Consider the following 22,583-nt stretch of genomic DNA (forward strand, 5'->3'; position numbering starts at 1 on the left):
CACTAAAAAATAAGACTAGAGACCAATTGTGATTATTAATATTGATGAAAAGTCCCAAATAAAAAAATCACAAACTGAACTTTGCAGCATATTAAAAGAATTATTCATCATCACCAAGTACGACTTATTCTAGGAATGCAAGGCCTTCCCTGTATTCAGTATTAAAAAAATCTATTTTTGTAATTTGTCATGTTAATTGACATAAAGAAAAAAAGTAGATGATCACCTCCATGGATTCTGAAATCTAACATCATTTTGATTAAGATAAAACAATCTAACTAGGGATAGGTGGTTTCATTTACATGATAAATACACTTGTATATCAGCTCCAAATCTGGCCTCTTAATGAGAAAAACATTGTGATATTCCTACTAAAGTCTGGAACAGATAGGGATGCTTATAAACACTGTCATACATTGTGCTAAGTTTTACATTTCATTAGCAAATAGATAAAAGAAGGAAAATAAAGGCATAAAAATTAGAAAAGAGGAGGTAAAGCTATTGCTATGTGACAATTTATTCATGCATTCAAGAGGTATTTATTAAGTCCCAACTATATTCTAGGTACTGGTGAAAAAAGATACAAAAAATTTCCTTTGTTTATAGACCTTACATTCTAGTAATATCCTATTACATGACTGTATACCTGGAAAATTAAGGGAATCAAGTGAAAAACTACCATAAACATTACAAAATGTTAGCACAAAATTAGTTACCATACACACACACATGCACACACACAATAAGCAGTTAGAAGATATAAGAAAATTTCTTAATTATAATAGAAACCAAAAAAGATGATATCCCTAGGAATCAATGTAATAAGGATGTGCAAGGTATGTGAGGAAAATTTTCAAACATTGTGAAGGACACAAAAGACAAATTCAGTTAAAGATATCAAGTCACCCTACGCTAGTATAAGAACTTGGTATAATCTCATTATAAATACCGACAGGTTTTCTTGTTTTCCCGTTTATTTTGAAACTAGACAAGCTAATTCTAAAGTTCATATAGAAAAATAAATAAGGATTTCTGAGTAACCTGACCATATGTACTGGCACATGAGTAATAGAACGGTGGGAGAATAGATTTGATTTCTCATGGAGAAAACATGAATGATGGTACTGGCCTGTCTGGGTAGCCATTTGGAAAGAATTAAAATTAGATTCATACCTCCCACTGTATACCAGGATATATTCCAAATGTACTAAAGATTGAATGTAAGAATCAAAACTGTAAATGTATTAGAATCAAAGCTGTAAATGTAGGAGAATTTCTTGGATTTTCAGAGTAGGGAATGCTTTTCTACTTATGACCCCAAATACAGAAGCTATAACAGAAAAAATTGATAAATTCAAACATGATTTTAAAAACTTCTGCAAGTAAAAAACACAAGCAAAATGCACCATAAGCTAATTCTAAAACTCAAGTGACACATTAGTACATACTATGCAGTTTATGGTACAGATAGAGGTTTGATCACTCTAATAATTGAAGAACTTCTACAAATCAATAAACAAATTACTTGCAGATCAAGAAAAATATGGACAGTAGATATGAAAAGACTGTTCTAAAGAGGAAATACAGATGGTTTTAAAACACAAGAAAATATCCTTCTTTCATAAAAAGAGGAAACCAAATTAAAGATATACTGAGATACTACTTTTTATATATCAGGATAGAAAAAAATGGAAAAATCCAATAACATACTTTGTTGATGAGGCTTTGGGAAATGGGTACTCTTGCTTGTGAGAGTATGAATTGGTAAAATCATTGGTGACAGTAATTTTTCACTATCTAAAAAAATTGCAAATGCATGGACCCTTTCATCTCCAACGTTCACTTACAGGAATTTATCTCTCTATATATGTGTGTAAAAAAACCCATGACAAGGTTATTTATTGCAGCATTGTTTGTAGTGGTAGAAGTTCGGAAGCTACCTAAGTGCGCATTAATATTGGAGTGGATAAGTAAATTATGGCATGTCCTTACGGTTCTACAAAAGAAGGAGGGCGTTCCCAATATTTTGATGTGGAAATGTTCCAAGATACATTGTAAAGTGAAAAACCCAAAGTCCAGAATAATAGAACCATTTGTGTGAAGGTGGTGGTGGGGAGACATAAGAATGCATATTCAAATTTGTTTATATTTGGTAAGATAACTTTGGAAAGAAATTGATTGAATAACCTGTTACCTGGTAGGAAGGGGAGAGTAGGAACTGAGAGAACAGGAACAAAATGGAAGGTGAAATTGGGGATAATTTTTATTTTGTGAACCATGTGAACGCTTTACCTGTTGAATAGACTTAGAAAATGAATGAAAATTAAAAATGAATTCCTTTAAGAAAATGGTATAGCCAAGGTATATTGTAGGCTGTGTATTTTCTCTCTCCCATATTTTCTAATTGAGAGACACGGAAGGAGAGTGTAGACGGTGTCCTGACTTCTAAGAAAAACACCTCAAAGTACACACCGCACTGAAAGTTCACAAATAACTTTTACAGACACAAGCTCAGCACATTTTATAACCTCGGTCATAACATTAAGGCCATTTGCTGTGTTTCCTGTGTGTCTGACACTCTGAATTTCTTGAGAGGCTTTAGAAAGGAGTCACATGTACATTCCGCCCTTATAACTTGACAGCTGTTTGGCCTGCCTTCCCTACCCCACTTTTGGTTCTGTTCTCTGATTATTAACATCTCCTTAATTGTAAAGCAAAGGTAGAATAAATAAAGGAGTAGAACTAACTCCGTTTAGTTTTGTTGTACGGCAGGTCGCCCTCACGTAATTGTTGGCAGGATGCTCTCTGAGACACCGAAGAGAGAGGAGGGACAGAACTAACATGTACTGAGATTTGCATACATTTTTACATTCCACCGTTTAGGTGGATAAATAACCTTCTTTTGAACAGGTAAGGAAACTGAGGCTCAGAGAGTTCATTGGAACAAGGAGTTGAACCTACGTCTGTCATCTCCTAATGTTATAGAAATGAGAGCGAGAAGCAGAGTAATGTCATCATATGGCAAGCATAAATATTGATAGCTTCTCTTTCTACTTTACCAAGTTTGCATCTTCAAGTAATGTGTAGTCATTGTAAAAAGTTTGATGGAGTTCTGGTCAAAAGGATGACCAAGAAAGGAATAGAAGAGGAATGTGTGAAGAACCAAGGAGAGGGGAGACTAAAGAGAAAACATGTTTTGTAAGTGGAATTGGTACCTTAGTCTAAGGTGAGGTATTTGGGGATTATTCCATGCTTTTTTTCTGTCCTGCATTATCCTGATATGTGATAATGGGTACAGCATTTTTTCATTAGAAAGTGAAATATTTGAAAGATGTCTTTTTGCAAATTCACCTTCACCTAACTCCTTTCCTTGAAGGCTGGCGGAGCTAACTCGGCCAGCTGGCTGTTCCATCGAACCTTCGTTGCTGTAAGAAGTACCAGCATTAGAGTGAGATTCATATTTTTCAGTGTTGTTTCATAATGAGTAACTTCTCTTGTCCTAAGTGGTTGTTTACGTTCATGCTGCTGATGGAAGTCCTGGGTCCTCAGTGGTCAATATAGAAATCTCAGTAGCAGTTAGAAAATACAGGAAAAACAAATATCTCCAATATAGACAAGGGCAGATGTGTTCATGGTGAAGATGAAAATGATTTTCCTGGTACCTTGTTTCATAGCATCCTGATGAAAAGAGATTGGAGGGCCTCTCCAAGCAGCTGGACTGGGACGTTCGCAGCATTCAACGCTGGTTCCGACAAAGACGCAACCAGGAGAAGCCAAGCACACTGAAGAGGTTCTGTGAGAGCATGTGAGTTGCTGTTTTTCTTTGTGAAAGAAAAACCTGCCTAACTTACTCATACCATCCCTGAGGTGAAAAATAACAGCTCAGTGCAGGCTCCAGCAGCCCCCCAAAAGCATGCCATCTGGTGGAAGAAAGTAGTCCACGAAAAACTGGGAGGTAGTAGTTTGTTGGAATTTGTGATTTCCACTTTGGATGCAGTAAATGAGGTTTGCTTCCTAATGGAGTTTCAACACAGCCGGCAGATTACAAGGGCCTACAGTGGTATTTTTAATCAGCCACCTTTAAAATATGGCACGAAATGCCATCACTTTTATAGTTTGCATTTTAATAGAGGGGGCTTAGTCAAGATGTTCTTTCCACTGATAAAAGCTGAGATACTAGGATATATTATTGGAGGGTCATGATGATGGCCTGTCTTCCTAGAGTTTTAAGAAATGGCTGTATTATATTCCTGGGTGAGTTTAATGAAGCATTGCTTGAAGTGGGGGATGGAATGAAAGTCTCTTCCATTTCTGAAATGTGAACTTTATGGTGTGTAAATTATAAGTCGATAAAGCTGTTATAAATAATAAAAGACGCACAGAGAACTCTTCGAGCACAGCGATATTTTGAAATAGTGACACTCAATACATATATCTATAGGAAAGTTAGAGAAAGAAATATTGACGCATCGAGCGCATCCCCAACAAAGGGAAGATTCTGCTTTGAGACTTGTTTCTCCATTTGGTCTTCATCCTTTGAGATATGACTGTGCCTTTGTCTAATGGTTCTTTCCTTTGGGAGCTTTTCCCTGACACCTGGTCACTTAAACAACAATGCTGTCAGTGTAGCTCTTTCCATTTGGGGTTAAAGTTGCATTTTCAGGTTTAGCTTTCAATTATTCTGAAAAAGTATTTTAGCAATTGCAATCTAAAGCCTAGAGGGGAACCTAATTTTATGGGAGAAACGAATGAGAGGCAGAATACTATCATAAATCCTAGGGTTGGATAAATATGGGGAGCATAAACAGGGTCTTCAGGAGGTCAGAATATTTATAAAGCCTGGAAAAACAACCTAGCAGATAGAATCTGCATAAGCCCTTCCTATAATGAACTTAGTGGCAGTTAATGGAAGAAGGACTTATGCATCTGGGTTCCTGATCAAAAGCCGGAATTGTTTCCTGGCCTGGTTGCGCCACATATGCAAAGGGCCTGGGCTCCAACGCCGAGCTGCAGGTCTGAGCAGACGAAGTAGCAACTAAGCACGTGCCCGTGTGCTGAAACTCATGTGCCATCTTCCCCTCCTCCAACTAACTTCTTTGGTAACTCAGTGCTCTCCCTTTGCATACTATACTGAGTTGACACCAGTTTCTAGGCCAGTATGCATAGGAGTCGGTCACCTGGATCTTGTTAAAATGCAGATTCTGATTCAGTTGCTCTGGTATGGCAGCTGAAATTGCATTTTTAACAAGTTCCCAGGTGATGCCACTGGTCCATTGACCACACTTTGAATAGTAGGGCTTGACACTGTACTGGTGTCTGTGTCTTCTCCCTGAATTCAGCTGGTCTTTATCTGCATACCACAATCACCAGGATGGTCATAGTTAATACTTAGTTAAAACTATTTCTAAATGATAGCTGGAGGCATGGTAATGTGAAGGCACAGTGCGGGTGAACGGTGTATCCGTATCGATGTATCAGTATCGGTGTATCAGTATCGATTATGACTTTTTCCCTCAAGAAGCTTTGTATGAGATGTGACAGAATATCTGCATATGTGTAGATATTTTAGTTTTTAAAATCCATGATAGATTTAAAAAACTAAACGTATATGTGTGCTGTACGGTTGGTATGGACAGGCAGTAGAGATTAAAGGAGAAAGATCAGCTGTGCATTAGGGCACACGGCAGGGTTCCTGGGACTAGAACTTGAGTCCATACCGGTGACCTTGACCTCTCTGTTTCAGAAGACTATGTTGATGAACTTTCTTTGTTAAGAAATTTATTTATTTATTTATTTTTGGCTGAGTTGGGTCTTTGTTGCTGGACGCGGGCTTTCTCTGGTTGCGGCGAGTGGGGGCTACTCTTTGTTGCGGTGGACGGGCTTCTCTTGTTGTGGAACACGGGCTCTAGGCACACGGGCTTCAATAGTTGTGGCACACGGGCTCAGTAGTTGCGGCTCATGGGCTCTAGAGCGCAGGCTCAGTAGTTGTGGCGCACGGGCTTAGTTCCTCTGTGGCATGTGGGATCTTCCCGGACCAGGGCTCGAACCCGTGTCCCCTGCATTGGCAGGCGGATTCTTAACCACTGCGCCACCAGGAAAGCCCCATGAACTTTGTTTTGAAACTCTTTACCTCCTTGGCTTCTGAGTTGCCACTAGGTTTTACTCTTGCCTTTCCGAGGGCTTTTGTTTTCATTGTTTATTCTACATTTTCCCTGGGTCTTTAATGGGCTACTTCTCCAGGTTAACCCTTTGTTTCCCTCATCCTATCTTCTACCCTCTCTGTAGAAGTTCTCTCCTCTCACCAACTACTTCCAAAGCCATGTGTCCAGTGCAGAGGTTTCTTTTGAGCCATCGTTCTGCTGTCTCCCACAGGCAACTCTGATTTGCTTCTACTCCTGACTTCCCTTTTTTCTCCTATTTTCATGCCTTTATTCTGTTACAGCTGGAAACTCAACCCAATTAGCCACTGACTTCCATTAGTTCTTTGTAAAGCCAACTGCTATGGCCCCGATCCTAATTGCTCTCCCAGGTCTCTTCTTTATCTCATACTCATAGATATTTTATTTGCTACAAAAAAAATAATTTTCCTAAAATACTACTGTGTCCATGATCTGTTACTTTAAAACTTAATGACTGGGGCTTCCCTGGTGGTGCAGTGGTTAAGAATCCGCCTGCCAATACAGGGGACACAGGTTCGTTCCCTGGTCCGGGAAGATCCCACATGCTGCAGAGCAACTAAGCCCGTGTACCACAACTACTGAGCCTGCGCTCTAGAGCCCGTGAGCCACAACTACTGAGCCTGTGAGCCACAACTACTGAAGCCCGTGCTCCTAGAGCCTGTGCTCCTCAACAAGAGAAACCACCACAGGGAGAAGCCTGCACACCTCAATGAAGAGTAGACCCTGCTCGACGCAACTAGAGAAAGCCCACGTGCAGCAACGAAGACCCAACACAGCCAAAAATTTAAAAAAAAAAAAAAATTTTTTTTTTTTCTACAACTCTAAGATAAATATTAGGCTCCTTAGTCTGAAAGCTAGAACCTGGCTTCCATCTATTTGGTATCAGTCACCCAAATGACCCCCTTCCTTCCAGAGGGCTGTATTTTCACTGTCCATACTTTTCTCATTCCTGCCCTGGTTTGTGCTGTGTTCCTGGCATGGAACACCTGCATTCCTCTGCCCCAACTATTTATCCCCTGCCCGTTCTTCAAACTGCAGGCCTTCTCAGTAATGTGCCATGACAGTTGGGTCTGGAGTAAGCAGTAGTTCTTCTGAATTCTCAAGAGTTTTTATTGTAAGTACTAGTCATTTAATACTGAATCAACATGCTTTCTTTATGTGATCATTTAGCTTTTCTTAGCTTGTCTGTATATTTTCACCCTACTTGTTTCACACGTACTCCTTGAGGACACAAGAACCGCATCTTGTTTTTCTTACATTCTTCTCAGCCTTTACCACAGCATATAGACTCTGCTGAGTAAGTATTTGTTAAGTGACTGTACGTTACGAAGGCATTGTTTTGGAATGGTCTGCTGATCTAAGTTGGCATCCTGCCTCCCAAAATGAAGAGTGCCTAATATAGACACCGTTTGGCCTAAAATTTGGAAATTGCCCAAATCTGGGAAAATGACCGAAGAGTGGGACGATTTCAATGGCAAGAATTCAGAGGAAAGATTGGGGTGGCAAAGGAGAACATTTAGACAACACCCTGAGGAATTAAGCAGAATTATATTGGTCCATGTGTACTCATGTGTATGTCATAGTTATTTGCTTGTCAGTATAAAAAACGATCTGGAAAAGTTGTTTTTAACCAGGGATGCCCTTTACAACCACCTGGTGTGCTTTTCAAAATACACATGCCTAAGCTCCACCCCAAGGGTGTCTGATTCAGCGTGGTGACCCAGGTGGGGTCTGGACATGTCTACCTTGGAAGGAATACCCTGAGTACATATAATAACACATGCCTGGTTAAGAAGCACTAATCTGTCATAAGGAAGACATGACATGTCTTGCATGTTTAATGCAAAACAAGAATATGATATTAGTTACTTTTAAGAAATTCTGGCATTGTATGTGCATTTTTGTAGAATTGTTACTGGACTTATAATTGCATACTTTAATCAGGTTTCTGTAAAATTTAAATAAACCGATTCCAAAAAAAAAAAAAAGAACCACTAATCTCTGAAAGGAGATGACTGCTGTTCAAAAGTACTAAAAATCAAATTAGAAGGCAGGACAGCACAAATCTGGGGCTTGTAGATCTAGGGCCCAAATGAAAAGATTCTATAGTTTTTCTGTTACATAAGTTACTATTTTAGAAACTATAGAATCCCTTCAGGGGAATCGTAGTTCATCTTTTGGCAGTATAGAACAGCACCAGTAGGCATGCCAAACAGTGCTGGTAGCCATCTGCTGGCGTGTCCAATTTTTGGCACACCCGTTTAATACAGATGGACCGAGTAGAAATTGTTCAGCAAGTAGTGTGTTGAAACATGGATGTGATTTTTTTTTTTTCCTTCATGCTTGATGTCAGTCATCAACAGCTGTGTTAGTTTTGATGAATGTTTCTTCCAGAAGCATTTAAATCCTTATTGGCAACTGAAATAGAGATTTTCAAGAGGGAGTGAAGGATTTGTAAAAATGAGATAGCATGTGAGACATTTTAGGAGAAACTGGTTCTAAGTGGGAGCCATTTAGCTGGGGGATCACAGTTTGAGGCTACTGAAGCTTTGCTTTCCTCCTCCAACAATTGCATCAAGATAATATAAAAATAAATAATATTTTCAATAAAAAATAAAGTTTTCAGAATAAGTGGCTTCTCTCTCACTGAGAGCACCTGTGCTCATCATTTTTGAATATTGCGCAGTACATTTAATAGCACGCATCAGGAGTACACATTATATATGGCTCTCATTTGATCAGTCTCCAATTGACCGGACGGATAAATCTCTCATATGCTAACCTGAAAGTATAGGGCAAGGAGTATTCACACTCCACAGATTGGTACTACAGTTGACCTCTGAACAGCAGTGGGGGTCAGGGGCCGACCCTCCAAGCAGTCGAAAATCCTTGTGTGATTTTCCATTTCATCCTCCATATCTGTGGTTCTTCGGCATCCATGGTTCTGCATTTGCAGATACACCCGACCTTGGATAGGGTAGTACTTTAGTGTTTGCTGTTGAAAAAATATCTGCATATAAGTGGACCTGCGCAGTTCAAACCCATGTCGTTCAAGGGTCAACTGTAATTCATTTGGGTTGCAGTTTGCTCTGTGTGGAGTCTTGTCGTAAGATGAGGGCCCAAGATTGTCTTTTCTTTAGGAATTCCATTTTAGAGTTGATGCTGATTAAAACTACCCCAAATGCTGCCATAGTTGGTTGCTTCTGTTCAGTGGTAGCAGATTGACTGAAATCTGGGACCCTTTTGGAATTGTGACTTTATTTCTGCAAAGGAGCCCCTCTGTGATCTTCTTAATTTGTGATTCCACTGAAGTAAGGATAACTCAGCAAAGAGGAAAGAGTGGCTTAACTAGTTACCCTCATGCCACCATCTCAGTCACTATTTTTATTTGGTAGCTGTTTTACTTGGACAAGTCAGCAGTGCTGTCTTGTGACCTCAGTAAGAAAGTGGAGCCTAATAATTGATGGGGGTGGGGAGAGGGAATAGGGCTGTTTAGGTCTTTGATCTCAGGAAATTGTGTGGTGAATATATTCAACAAGTTTTTATAACCCAGCCACCTGTTTGCAAAAAAAACCCAACTGAATTATTATAAACTGTTTTAGAATCTTCCATGTATTCTACAGTCTGATGATGGGTGAAATTTTGCCAAAGAGAAAATTCAGCTTTGATTATTTTTTCCATCAGATCATGACATGATTTACAAAGTTTACCACCAAAGTTCTCCTGAAGATCAATGTAGTTTTTGAAGGGGAGAATAAGAAAGTATTATCTTATCTTCTAGAGAAATGGCATCTTCATTTTTTTAGTACTGGGATATATGATAAGCAACTCATTGATGCTGATCATGAGTCTGGAAAAAATGGGTCATAAAATTGAAGGATAACCTCTTAGTTCTTGAAAAGTACAGGATTGAGTTCTTTTGTTACTGTTGTGATGGTGATTATTTCCCATTAATACACAACAGTCCTTGGATTGATGAACAACTTTTTTTTTTTTTAATTTATTAATTTATTTATTTTTGGCTGTGTTGGGTCTTCGTTTCTGTGCGAGGGCTTTCCCCAGCTGCGGCAAGCGGGGTCCACTCCTCATCGCGGTGCGCGGGCCTCTCACTATCGCGGCCTCTCTTGTTGCGGAGCACAGGCTCCAGACGCGCAGGCTCAGTAATTATGGCTCACGGGCCCAGTTGCTCCGCGGCATGTGGGATCTTCCCAGACCAGGGCTCGAACCCGTGTCCCCTGCATTGGCAGGCAGATTCCCAACCACTGCGCCACCAGGGAAGCCCTGATGAACAACTTTTAAGGTATGTAGTTACACATCTAGTTATTGTTCAAATTTGGTCGAGCCCGTGAATGTCTTGGTGTTCAAGACTCTTCTTGACTATTTTAAATGGTTTTAAATCTATGGCTTGTATCGAGGTCAGTTTTAACTTTGGAGCAGGGAGCAGCAAACTTTTCCTGTAAATGGCCAGAAAAGAAATATTTTCAGCCACATGAACCTTGTCACAATTACAGCTATTGTCTCAACAAAAACAGCCAGAGACAAAGCAAACGTATGTGGCTGGGCTCCAATAAAACTTTAATTATGGATGTTGAAGTTTGAACTTATCATTTTCATGTGTCCTGAAGCATTATTCTTAAAACATTTTTTTTCAACCGTTTAAACATTTAAAAACTGTTTTTAACTTATGGGCTATATGAAAACAGATGGCAGGCTGGATGTGGCCAGCCAGCCATAGTTTGCTAAATCCTGCTTGAGGATTACAATACTATTAGCAGTTCTGTCAGAGTTTCAAGAAAAAGAATATGGTCTTATAGCACCAGGCACAGTCACCATTGCTCAGAGTGTCACTATGTAATAGAAACATTAGAACAGTTCTGTATGCCCATCTGTAATATTTCTGGGACACAGTGCCTTGATGCTGTGCTGTTTCATTAGCTCAATCAGGCCCTCTCTGAAGTTGTTAGTATTCTTAAGACAATATCACTTTCACTATAGAAATTTTGAAGATTGATGAACTGAACTATAGACCCTTTACTCTTTTGCCTTGAGTAAGCTTTTGAAACCTTTTTCCCTCTTTCTGCTCCACATCTACCATCTGTGAAAAGTGAACTCAGGTTTTGCATTTAGATCAAGCCTCTCACATTCCTTGATGGCATATGGCTAGGCCTCTAATGCATGTGTACTGGCTAATTAAGGAAAACAGATTTTTGCTAAAAATATCAGAGAGGCCATGCTTTGGCCAAGCTGTCTGTATCTGAGGTACTGCTGGTCAGTTTTCTTTAAATCCTAAATTTCTCAAGGCTCTGTAATTTTTCCAGTAATTTTATTCAACATGGCTAGTGGTGAAAAGGACAGAGTATATGGAGGAATAACAATTTATTAAGGCCTACTGTTCTTATTTAATTCTTGTCTGCCAGTTTTTGAATTTATATGCGATTTCTTATTGTTGTTTAGTCTATGTTAAAAGATATTTATTTCTGATTTGGAACAGGATCATGAAAATCATTACAATCAGCTTTGATTATAGAGAATTTTTAAATGTAGAGATAATGTTTATTAAAAAATTGGGGAAAAAACACTCCAAAGCCTACCACCCAAATATAAATACTTTAACTTTTTTTTACTTATACGGTATTGTATTCTATAGATGTACCCACACAAATACACATACATGCTATGTATCTGAGCTTGGTGCCTGCCCTTCTTGAGATTTTTTTTCATAGAACCTGCCTCCTCAGAGTGCCTGAAGAAGGCTGTAGAAACATGCTGTTTTATGCTTTATCTTCAGGATCTATAAATCATTTACCCCTGAGTGGCAGTCCAGCCACTTGTGCTATAACATGACCTATGCATTCCTAAAATCTGCCACACTATGCAAAATTGCACCAAAAAACATGGCAGCACAATACAGGGCTTATGAGAAAAATGAGTCGAGGCACAACACTCGAAACATCATAAGTGACACATTTTAAATAAAGATAGGAACCTGATAAAAATAGCACAGTTCTACACATGTTAAATGGTTAAGAAATACATAGAGACTGTAATAAATATGGCACTTTACCTCGAAAATGACCTGAAGTCTGCTTGTAATTTGGTGTTGGTATATTAGTTTGCTAGGGCTGCGTAACTAAATACCACAGACTGGGTGGCTTACACAACAGAAATGTATTTCTTACAGTTCTGGAGGCTGGAAGTCCAAGATCATCAAAATGTTACAGAGTTGATTTCTCCGGAGACCTCTCTCCTTGGCTTGCATGTGGTCCCCTTCTCCCTGTGTCGTAACATGGTCTTTCCTCTTGCACATTCCTCCTTGGTGTCCCTTCCTCTTCTTATAAGGACACCAGTCATACTGGAATAAGATGCCACTCTTATGACCTCATTTAACCTTAGTTACTTCCTTAAAGGCCTATTTCCAAATACAGTCACATTAGGGGTTAGGGCTTCAATATATGAATTTAGCGGGAATACAGTTCAGTCCAAAACAATGTTGGAAGGGTTACAGCTCATAAGTTGCTGTGAGGGGGTGGAAGGAGGGTGATGTGAAATGGGAGGGGCAGTTGTAACACAGGTGGGTGTGTCTCACAACATGTGTGAATTGAAGTAGCTTGGAGATGTTGAGGGTGTATGTGTGTGTGTGGTATGTGTGTGTTTTGTGTATGCCTGCACTGCTTACGTCAACTCATTACAGTTTTCTGCATTCACCTAGTGTTTCTGGCAGATTAAATCGCACGTAAGCAAATATGAAGCTCATGTTATGCTCACATAATATTGGGAGACATCTATGGTTTCAGCATATGGTTTACAGCAGCATTATGGTGTAGTGAGCTCCAGGAGCCAGGTAGTATGAGTTTGAGTCTCCCTCTCTAACATAAAGATGTATGTGGGATGTTTGGGAGAGTTGTTTGACCACGCTACGCTTCAGTTTCTTTATTCGTAGAACGGGCATATGAATAGTGCCTGCCTCATAGGGCCATTGTGAAGACTAAATGAGTTAACATATATAAGGTGTTTAGAGAGGTGTCTTGCACATAGTAAGGGGGTGGTGAATGTTAGCTACCTTCAACATCATTGAATTGTCTGTTAGTCAAGTTGGTGTAACAGGAGAAGCAACAAATAGTACAGTTGTCCCTCTGTATCTGTGGATGTGAAACCCGAGAATGTGGAACCCATGGATGTGGAACCCGCAAATACAGAGGGCTGACTGTACTGTGCCATTTTGTAAAAGGGACTTGAGCATCCGAGGATCTTGGTACCCGTGGGGGTCCTGGAACCAATCCTCCACGGTTACCAAGGGAGAACTGTAGCCTGTCACAACCATGCACTGGCCGTGGGCACATTCCCTAGCAGAGGTGGCTCTGGTGTTTGAGAGGAGAAATCCAAGGAGACGCAAGGAGAGCAGCTTCTCAATTTAGAGCAAAACTCTTTCATTCTGTGGAACCCCAAGGGGGCAGGATCCACGTGGGCTCACAGGGACGTCAACATACAAAAAAGATGCCAAACCTATCTGAGTTCAGAGCATCGGAGCCTTTGGCTGGCTGCTGAGTAGCGATGTGACAGAAGTGGATGAGAAAAGGTGTCCTACTTCAGCAGGGAGCCAGGCCCGCTGTGCCTCTGGAAGCCCAGGCTTTTGAAGCACCACATGAGAGATGTCAGAACACACAGTGAATATCTTCAAACCACAGAGATTTAAAATTTGCCCAGGCGATTCTGAGGAGGACACAGCTTGTTTCTGCCAAGAGGGAGGGAGGAATAAGGCTGGATTCCCTCAGTGCTGGCTTTGGTAAAGCCCTCTCTGCTGGGGCCAGGACAGTCTGAGCAGCCTTAGGAGGTCAGCGTGGCTTCTGGGGACAGGAGTTGGCTGTTGAACATAATATTTGTTGGTTACTTCCTAAGTGCAGGCGAAGGGGTAAGGGGGCAATGGATCTTGAACATATTTGAGGATGGAAATCAGATGTCCCTGGTTCATGTCCTGGCTCAAGCTCTGTTACCCTTAGCGAATAATTTAACTTTCCCAGATGCCTCTTCTGTAAAGGGGAAATGACTCCTATTTATGGGGTCATTCTGGGGATTAAACGAGAGGGTCTCTCAGTGCCTGTTTCCCTTTTAAGTGGGCTGCTTGGGGCAGTTGATTCTGTTATGAGTTAAGCTGTTCATTATCTTAGGTAGGGAGCCATAAGCTGTAATACTTAAGTGATGTGACTCCTTTCTAGGGCCTCTTCCTTATGGCCCTGGCCGTGGGGTTTTCTGGGTCTTGTATCTTAATTTGCCATCAGGAGAACCGTAGTTTAGACTGTTGAGAAACAAGCGCTTTGTGGCTTCCTCTTGGGAATCCAGTCTGGTTTGCCCTCTCTTTCTCTCTCGTTCTCCTTCGTCTTTCCACCCCACCCCATCCCTTGCACTCACCTCCCCCCCTCCTGCTGTTACAGGGGCACTTGCCTTCTGCTTCCTCCTGGCTCTTCGCCCTTCTGTGATTAGCTCATGGTGGCCACGTTCCTTAGCCAGGGGCAGACAGGAGGTTTAAAAGAATCCTCTGTCATTACTAATTTGGCTGTTAATTGTCTTAAAAGTTGGGACATGGCATATGACTCCTGATGTTTGAATATAGTACCTAGTAATGTAAGGGGTGAATGTGTTGTATGTGAGGTGGTGGTGGTGGGAACGGTGGGCACTTGGAACAGAGCCACAGAGCCATGTCCCTTTTGGGAAGATTTGAACAGATCCCCAGTGACTATCGGGGAAGCAAGTCTTTAAGGTTTATTTGCAGGCCTCCCCAAATCTAAATTCATAATGAGCTGTCCATAAGATTGGAAAACTTAGCTAAAAGTGATTAAAGCCAGTTATTTTCATTCTGAATGCAAGTTGAGCTGCTGCCTGTGTCTGTAGGGCTGGCATGATTTGAGCGAATTAAAGTATTTCAGAAAAATCACTTTAAATTTGGCCAGTTTTTAAAATGTTTCCTATATACTGTCTCAGAGCAGTTGCCAACTGATGGGAGGCTATATACTGTGCCTAGGGCTCAACTGTGTAGAAAGTTAATGACACTGTTGTGCAGACGATATACTATGAGTGAGGCCATTTGTGCCGTGCCACACACATGGTGCACCGACACCCAGGCCAAGGTTAGCAGCAGAGATGGCATTAAAGGTTAGTATACAAGTCTTGGCCATGTCGATTAATTCTGCAGTGTTCTGATAATGCCTGTACTCCGTGTATTTAGCCACAGATGTAATGAAATTGCATATTTTCATCTTATATCTGATTATATCACAGTAGGTTTTCTTGCAGATATAGTGAACACCTAATGCTGGTAGGAGAACCAGACCCCCAGCGGGGAGGGGGAAGAGATGTTTACCGAGGTTATGTTACATTCCGGATTCTGTAATGGGGCCTTTACACTTAACCCTCACAACCGCCATCTGTCATATGTTAGGTCTTAAAAGCCTTTCTTACCCATGTAGAAACCAAAGCAAAGAAGGGTGGAGCAACCGACCCAGCACCATACAGCTCATGTCTGGTATTTCCACCATAAGCATCTTTGCTGTAAACATCTTTGCCACAAGCATTTTTGCCATGTAACTAATTAGCCATAAGGCAATTTTGCCTTCAAAGATGTAATAGTGAAAATGAATAACAAAGTTAAACGAATAGCAAAAATAAAAAGACTTTATTACAAAATACAAAATATTTGAATACATTTAAAATGTGTGTAGATTCATGGCAATGCTGTGCAGATAACTAATTTTATTTTGTGGGTTGTACCTAAGCACTTATCTTTGAAGTTTTTTGTTCATAGTATAAATGTTTTTTCCTTATTGATTCATCTCCTCGTTCAGCATTGTACTTTTTCTTTTTTGCTAAAATTTCTTCCTTCATTAAGAAGAAAGAAAAACAGGATCCTTTTAATTCTTGACATATTGTCACCTGTCCTTCAATAGCTGTTGCAGAGTTCTATGGGAAATGCTGGTTCAACTCTGTGCCACTGTGTAGACCATTATGAGGGCTAAGATTTATGTGATATCAAAATGAGAGTACTGCATCCATGGAGAAATGAGACCAACTGTCAGCCAGTTATTTTATCTTTTACAGCAAATTGCCTTGCCTTACGTACAGCCAATTAGTTACGTAGTGAAAATGTTTAAGGCAAAGATGTGTCCAGCGAAAGTACCTATAGAGCTCACACAGCTAGTAAGCCACAGAGCTGGGATTTGTACCCAGCGTTGCCTAAATCCAGGGGCTTGTGTTATTTCAACTGCACAATGTTAGAGAAAGCTCAGGAACATTATATGTTACTGCATCCAGAGCAAATACGGAAAGGGGGCACTGTGGTGTTTTATTTGCATATCATAGCCTCTTTTCTCTTTCCTCTTCACCTCCAGTTTATGAAAGCCTGGAACCAGACTTCATTGCTTTCTCTTGGCACTGTTAGTAATTCTGTACTAGTGCACTTGGAGACTTGTTATTTTCACTATTTCATCTCTCTCTGTTACTAAACTGACCAAGACCATGACTTCTGGGACTGTCTTATTCATCTTTTCATTCCCATAGCTTAGCACATGCCTGGTGTTTTGTGAGACCCCAGTAAATGTCTACTGAATGAATAAATTATTTGGATCAGTGACTGGATTGAACCTCTAGAGACTAGAGGACTAAGTTTAATTAGAAGAAGCTCAAGTTTATTGTCTTTCAAATACACTATAGGCATACCTTGCTTTATTGGGCTTTGTATTATTGCACTTCGTAGATACTGTATTTTTTACAAATTGAAGATTTGTGGCAACCCTACGTCAAGCTGGTCTATTGGGATCATTTTTCCAACAACATTTGCTCACTTCCTGTCACATTTTGTATGTATGTGTCACATTTTGGTAATTCTCACAAAATTTCAAACTTTTCATTATTATTATATTTGTTATGGTGAACAGTGATCTTTGATGTTACTAGTGTGTTTTGGCTCTTTTTAGCAATATAGTATTTGTAAACTAAGATATGTACATTTTTAAAGATATAATGTTATTGCACACTTAATAGACTATGGTATAGCATAAGCGTAACTTATATGCACTAGGAAGCCAAAAATTCATTTGAATCACTTTACTGTGATATTTGCTTTATTGCAGTGGTCTGGAATGGAACCCACTATATCTCCAAGGTTACCTGTAGTCCTAGAGAAGATTGAGATGGGGAAGAAGGGGGCAGGAAAGGCTTCCTGGAGGAGGTGACACTGCTGAATATTTTTTTTTTTTTTTTTTTTTGACACTGCTGAATTTTTAAGGGTCATTACTTTGGCCAGGTAGAGCATGAGTGAGGGTGCCAAAGCCTGGTTCAGGAAGTGGAAAACGCCTGAGGAGTATGGTGGGTTTGGGGAACTCAGCATGAAGGGTGAGGAGGAGAGGAAGAGCCGAGAGGTGACTGCAGCCCTATTGCCAAGCCGAGGCCCTGGGCATTTCTTCCCACCCTTTCTTCTCTACACATCTAGGGCCATCTGACCTTTTTCTAAAATGTCCTCACTTTACCTTCCTTCACAAAAATCCCATGTTTGCTAAGTACTTGGCTCATTTAAGAATGGAATTGGCTTTTATTAGCAGTGCCTCATACCAATGTATGACTAAGACTGAACCCTTTTGTTTATCTTTTTGTTGGGGAAAAAAAAAAACTTGCTCATTGAACATAAATCTCTCACTGGTAAATACGTAATAGAGATGATTTTGAGCAGGCACCTTCCTGTGTTCCTTGTGTGGTCTGCCTTCCAACCTTTGTCTGGTCCTCTGAAGAGGATAATATAGTGCATAGAATTGGCATGATGACCTTTCCTCCCCCGACCCCGCTCCCGCCACAGACATGCAAAAATTAAACATCTAAGGGAAAAAGAAAGAAAACCAAGTTAAATTATCACCTCACTATTGGCTATACCAACTGTGTCATATTGTACAGAAAAAAATCAGGGTATGGGACCCATGATAACTGGCTATATGTCATAAACTCAGCACTCTGTAGTCAGGGTCCAACATTAACAAAACAAAACAAACCAGGACATGCAGTCAGGAAAGCGTGAGCATGCTTGTATGCTTTTGGGGACAGGTGAATATTTGAAATCTAGATTGTCCCAGAAAATGCAGAAAAAAATCATATGCCCACAGGACTTAATTCACTTCAATTTCCCAAATGATTACAAAGGGTCTTTATGTGGCAGGGGCTAGGTGCTGGGGGGATTTACAAGTAAAGAGGACAAAATTGCTGTTCTCTGGTACTCAGAGTGTAAGAGGGGAAAAAGGCACAACAATTTATCAAAGGGCTACATGCGTATGTAGCACTCCCTGGGGACAGGGCTGAGTCATCATGTTATAATGGGTACTTTGGGTTAGCAAACCAAATTTGAGATAAACAAATCTAAGAATTGGTCCATGTAGAGAGTATCTTGCGAATGCATTTTATGATGGATTTGAGCGACAGAATTAATATTGAAGTATATAAAATATTGAATTTTCTTTATGGAATTTAAATCTTTGGATACCGAGGAACAATATTTGTCTGGTGATATCCACGGAATAACAAGTGACCATTTTGTAATGGGATCCTTCCAGACCTTCCTACAATGGAGTGTGTACCACTAAGCCTCACTGTGGTTATTATTGTTCTGGATGCTGAGAGAGTCATTAAGTGTGCAGATTCATTACTTACACTGTATCTTATTTGGTGCTCCTATCAATGGAAACCAGCTTTCATCCACAGCCATCACTGATCTTTCTTTTAGGTGTCTCTTTCTTCTCTGTGGGTGGGAGGGTGGGGACAGGCATAGATGACCGGCTGGAGGGGGCAGGCATTGTAGAAGTGCTTTCCGGCTTTTCTCAGGTCCAACCCAATGACCTGAAGATTGGGATACCGTTTCCAGGAAAATGGAAACCAAGTAAGAAATTCTCAGTGTATGGGGAATGTGGTACATGCCCTATTTTGTGAGATAAGGTGCGAGAGTCTTAAATGTGTACCTGTAACACTAGTTGGTAGGTCCATACGGACCTCAAGAAGTTGCCAGATGCAGAATTTCCTCCAAAGTTGTTCTTTATGTGTCCTTTTCAAAGGACACTCTTCTTTTTCTTCTGTTATTCATTCAGATGGTAGTTCTCATCTGTGATTTTCTCTCCCATTATTAATTTTAGTTGTGAAAATGGGTCCAATTTAAGCTGATTTCCATCCTTGTTGATTCTAATTCTGAAGTAGGACTTGAACCTGTATGTATCATTTAAAGTTGATCAATTCAAAATAAAATATTGTCTTTATCTTGAATTATGAAGGGTTTAAATGAATCCTGGCCAAACCTCTGGTGTACTAAAGTCTAAAAGCTTCTCTTGCTTCACGAGTTTAAAATTCTTACTTCTGTTTCTTCCCAATACTTATGTGGTTCAGTAAACATTTTTGAGCATTTACTACATGCTGGGTTCTGTGTCAGATGTTAGTTGGAAAATTAGGACCTCTTTCCTTGATGGATAAATGACAGTGTTTCTTTACTTCACTCTCTAAACCTCAGTTTCCCTATCTGTAAAAAGGCTAATAATCTTAAAAACCTGGCAGACTTGTCATAATGATTAAATAAAATAATTTCTATGAAGTACCTAGTACCTAAAATAATTTCTATGTTTCTATGCCTAACACATAGTAAGAGTTCAAGAAAAGTAATTACTTTTGATCAATCTGAATTTCTCTGTGTTAAAGGAGGGCAAAAATGAATTGAATTCCCTTACCTAGTCAAATAATACTACTCCAAGTGTGCGTAATACCTTAGTGTCCCATATGCGTTTTATCTAGGCTTTGTTTCTATTTTATAATAATTTAAATTATATATAGTAATATATAATAATAATTAAAAACTTCTTCCCTTTTAAGAAAAGCTTCTTGGAGATTGGAGAGAGAACATGGTTTTCTGGCTTTCTGACTTTTAAAGTGGCATGAAATTTGGCACCAAAGTCCTTCACTTTTCCAGAGCAGCAGGATAAGGCCCTTGTGGTGGAATCAGGAGGCTTATATTTTGGCGAAGAAGTCAAGGCACACAGGGCCCAGCAGGCATCAGGGTCTAGGGTGCCCATTCTACCTCCTGTCTCTATTACTTACCGACTCACCCTGCATCAGTGTCTTGAAACTTAACATGTGTCAAAATAGTACTTCAAATTTAAAATGAGGCCCTAGACTTTTTCTGGACATATAAAGCACTCACATTTGCAAGCACTTAAATAAACGTTAGCTGTTATCATACTAATGATGATTAGTAGCAGCACTATAGTTGCCCTTGAAGCAAAGAAGGACCTCCTCTGTGTGGACTCATTTCTTGAACAAGTTTTGGCTTTTCTTAAGAATTTCATGAGGATTTATAAAAATCCATCCCTCTTTGGGATTGTACTGCTAAGTAGACGTGCCGTGCCTGTTGCTGCCCCTTGGCCTTTGCTCATACTGTTACCCCCACCCCCGCCCCCCCGACAGACACACACAGGATGCCCTTTCCCTTTCCTTGTCCTGACAAATATCTGCTCATCCATCAAGACTCTGTTTACTTACCCTCACTGAGCAAATCTGGGCATTTAGTGAGTGAGGAATTTATGGCAGGCACTGTGCTTAGTGTCTAGCGAGAGCAGATCTGGAAGCAAATCGTTACAAGCTGTGTGGCCTTACCTCCTCCACGAAGGGGGCATCATACTCCCATTCTCTTTTTCCCCTAGTAGCCCCGACAGTTCCCGCTTTTGTGTACCCCCTTAATACTGTTATTGTTAACAATAACAGTCCATTGTTCTTACTTCTGTTTTTTATCAGCTAACCTATAGACTCCTCTAGGGCAAAGGTCCATCTTACCCCTGTTTGAATACCCAGCATGTGAACTGTGCTTGCACATAGAAGGTGTCCAGTAAATGTTTTTAGCATGAGTGAACACATATTTTAGCGCTAACAACCTTCTAGGGATTATTTGCCAAATCTTTGTTTCATGCATTGCCCAAATATATATTGAGTGCCTACTGTATGCCAGCAGTCTTGAAGTGCTTGGGACATAGTTTACATTTCACTGGGGGAGGAAACAATGGACAAGTAAATAAAATATATAGGGTATCAGTTGGCTTGGAGCACTCTGGAGGAAAATTCAGCTGAAACAAAGGTCAGGAGTGTGTGTGGGTATGAGCGTTTAGGGGTTGTCAGGAAGTCACAGTTGAGAAGGTGGTGTTTGAACCAAGGCCTAGGAGGTGAAGAGACCTCTTGAGCGGAGGGGGAGCAGGTGCAGGTACCCTGAGGAGGAGCGCACCTGGCCGATGTGAGGTCAGGGGTGTATGGGGCTGAGGGCGTGTGGTTGGAGAGAGAAGTAGGAGGTGAGCTAAGGGGGTGGCCAGATGGTACAGAGCCCTGAGATCCCTGGAAAGACTGTAGTGTTTACTGTGAGAAAGCACCCATTGGAGGGTTTTGAACTCATGGCGGGGGGGATGTGGTCTGATTAACATTCTAATGTGATCACACTGGCTGATGTGTTCAGAATGGATTGTGGGGAGGTAAGAGGGGCATGGGAGACCAGGTAGAAGAAGCTACTGCAATCGTCCAGGGAGAGTTCTCCGTGGCTTTGAACCAAGGTAGTGGTAGTGGAAGTTGTAAGAAGAGTTTAGGAATTTTTAAAAAGTTTTAATTTTGAAGAATTTCAAACATAAAAAAGGGAAAATTTAGCCAACACCCATATATTCATCAACATTTTTGACTTATTTGCTTTACCTATGCCGTTTTTGGTAAACCATTTCGAAGTAAATTACAGATGTCACGAGACTTTGTGCTTCAGCATGAATCTCCAGGAAAGAAGGATGTTCTCCTACAGAAACAGAGTGCCATTATCATACCAAACTAATAGATAGTTCGTATTCAGATTTCCATAGTTGTCATCCCGGAGATGCCTTTTATATCTGTATTTCTTTCTAGATAGAATCTAATCAATATTCATTCATTATATTTAGTTGTTATGTCTCTTAAATCTTTCTCTTTCATTTTAACTTTTCTATTTTGTAACAATTTTAAGTTTACAGTAAAGTTTTAAGACTAGTATAAGAAATTCTGTATAAACTTTATCCAGATCCAACAGTTATTAATATTATGCCCTAGTTGCTTTAGTATTGTTTCTATGTAAGTTTCAGATCTGGATTTATTTTGAGGCTAAACAGAATTTGCTGAGAGATTGGTTGTTATGCGAGAGCAAGTGAGCAATTCAACATTGCCCCGCAGGATTTGGCCCAGCAGGTCGAAGGCGGGAGTTGCCATTTGCTGAGTTGAGGAAAGTGAGAGAGGAGCAGGTCTAGGAACAAGCTGGGGTCTCAGTTTTAGTTGTGTCAAGTTTGTGCATGCTGGAGGGGTGTCCTAGGCCGCTGGGTATACGAATAGGGAGGTTAGGGA

At 40.3% G+C, this 22,583-nt stretch overlaps 1 protein-coding gene across 3 annotated transcripts in view; it reads left to right on the forward strand.

Annotated features, from left to right (window-relative positions):
* CERS6 (ceramide synthase 6) overlaps positions 1 to 22,583 on the forward strand; it is a 318,012-nt gene that overhangs the window by 98,474 nt on the left and 196,955 nt on the right. For all 3 annotated transcript variants that reach the window (XM_082465153.1, XM_082465155.1, XM_082465154.1), the window contains exon 3: positions 3,675 to 3,805. In XM_082465153.1, coding sequence (XP_082321279.1) covers positions 3,675 to 3,805 — 131 coding nt within the window. The remainder of the gene's footprint in view (positions 1 to 3,674; positions 3,806 to 22,583) is intronic.

Source organism: Balaenoptera physalus (genome assembly GCF_965194825.1).
Source record: "Balaenoptera physalus genome assembly, chromosome: 6".
NCBI classification, from domain to species: Eukaryota; Metazoa; Chordata; class Mammalia; order Artiodactyla; family Balaenopteridae; genus Balaenoptera; species Balaenoptera physalus.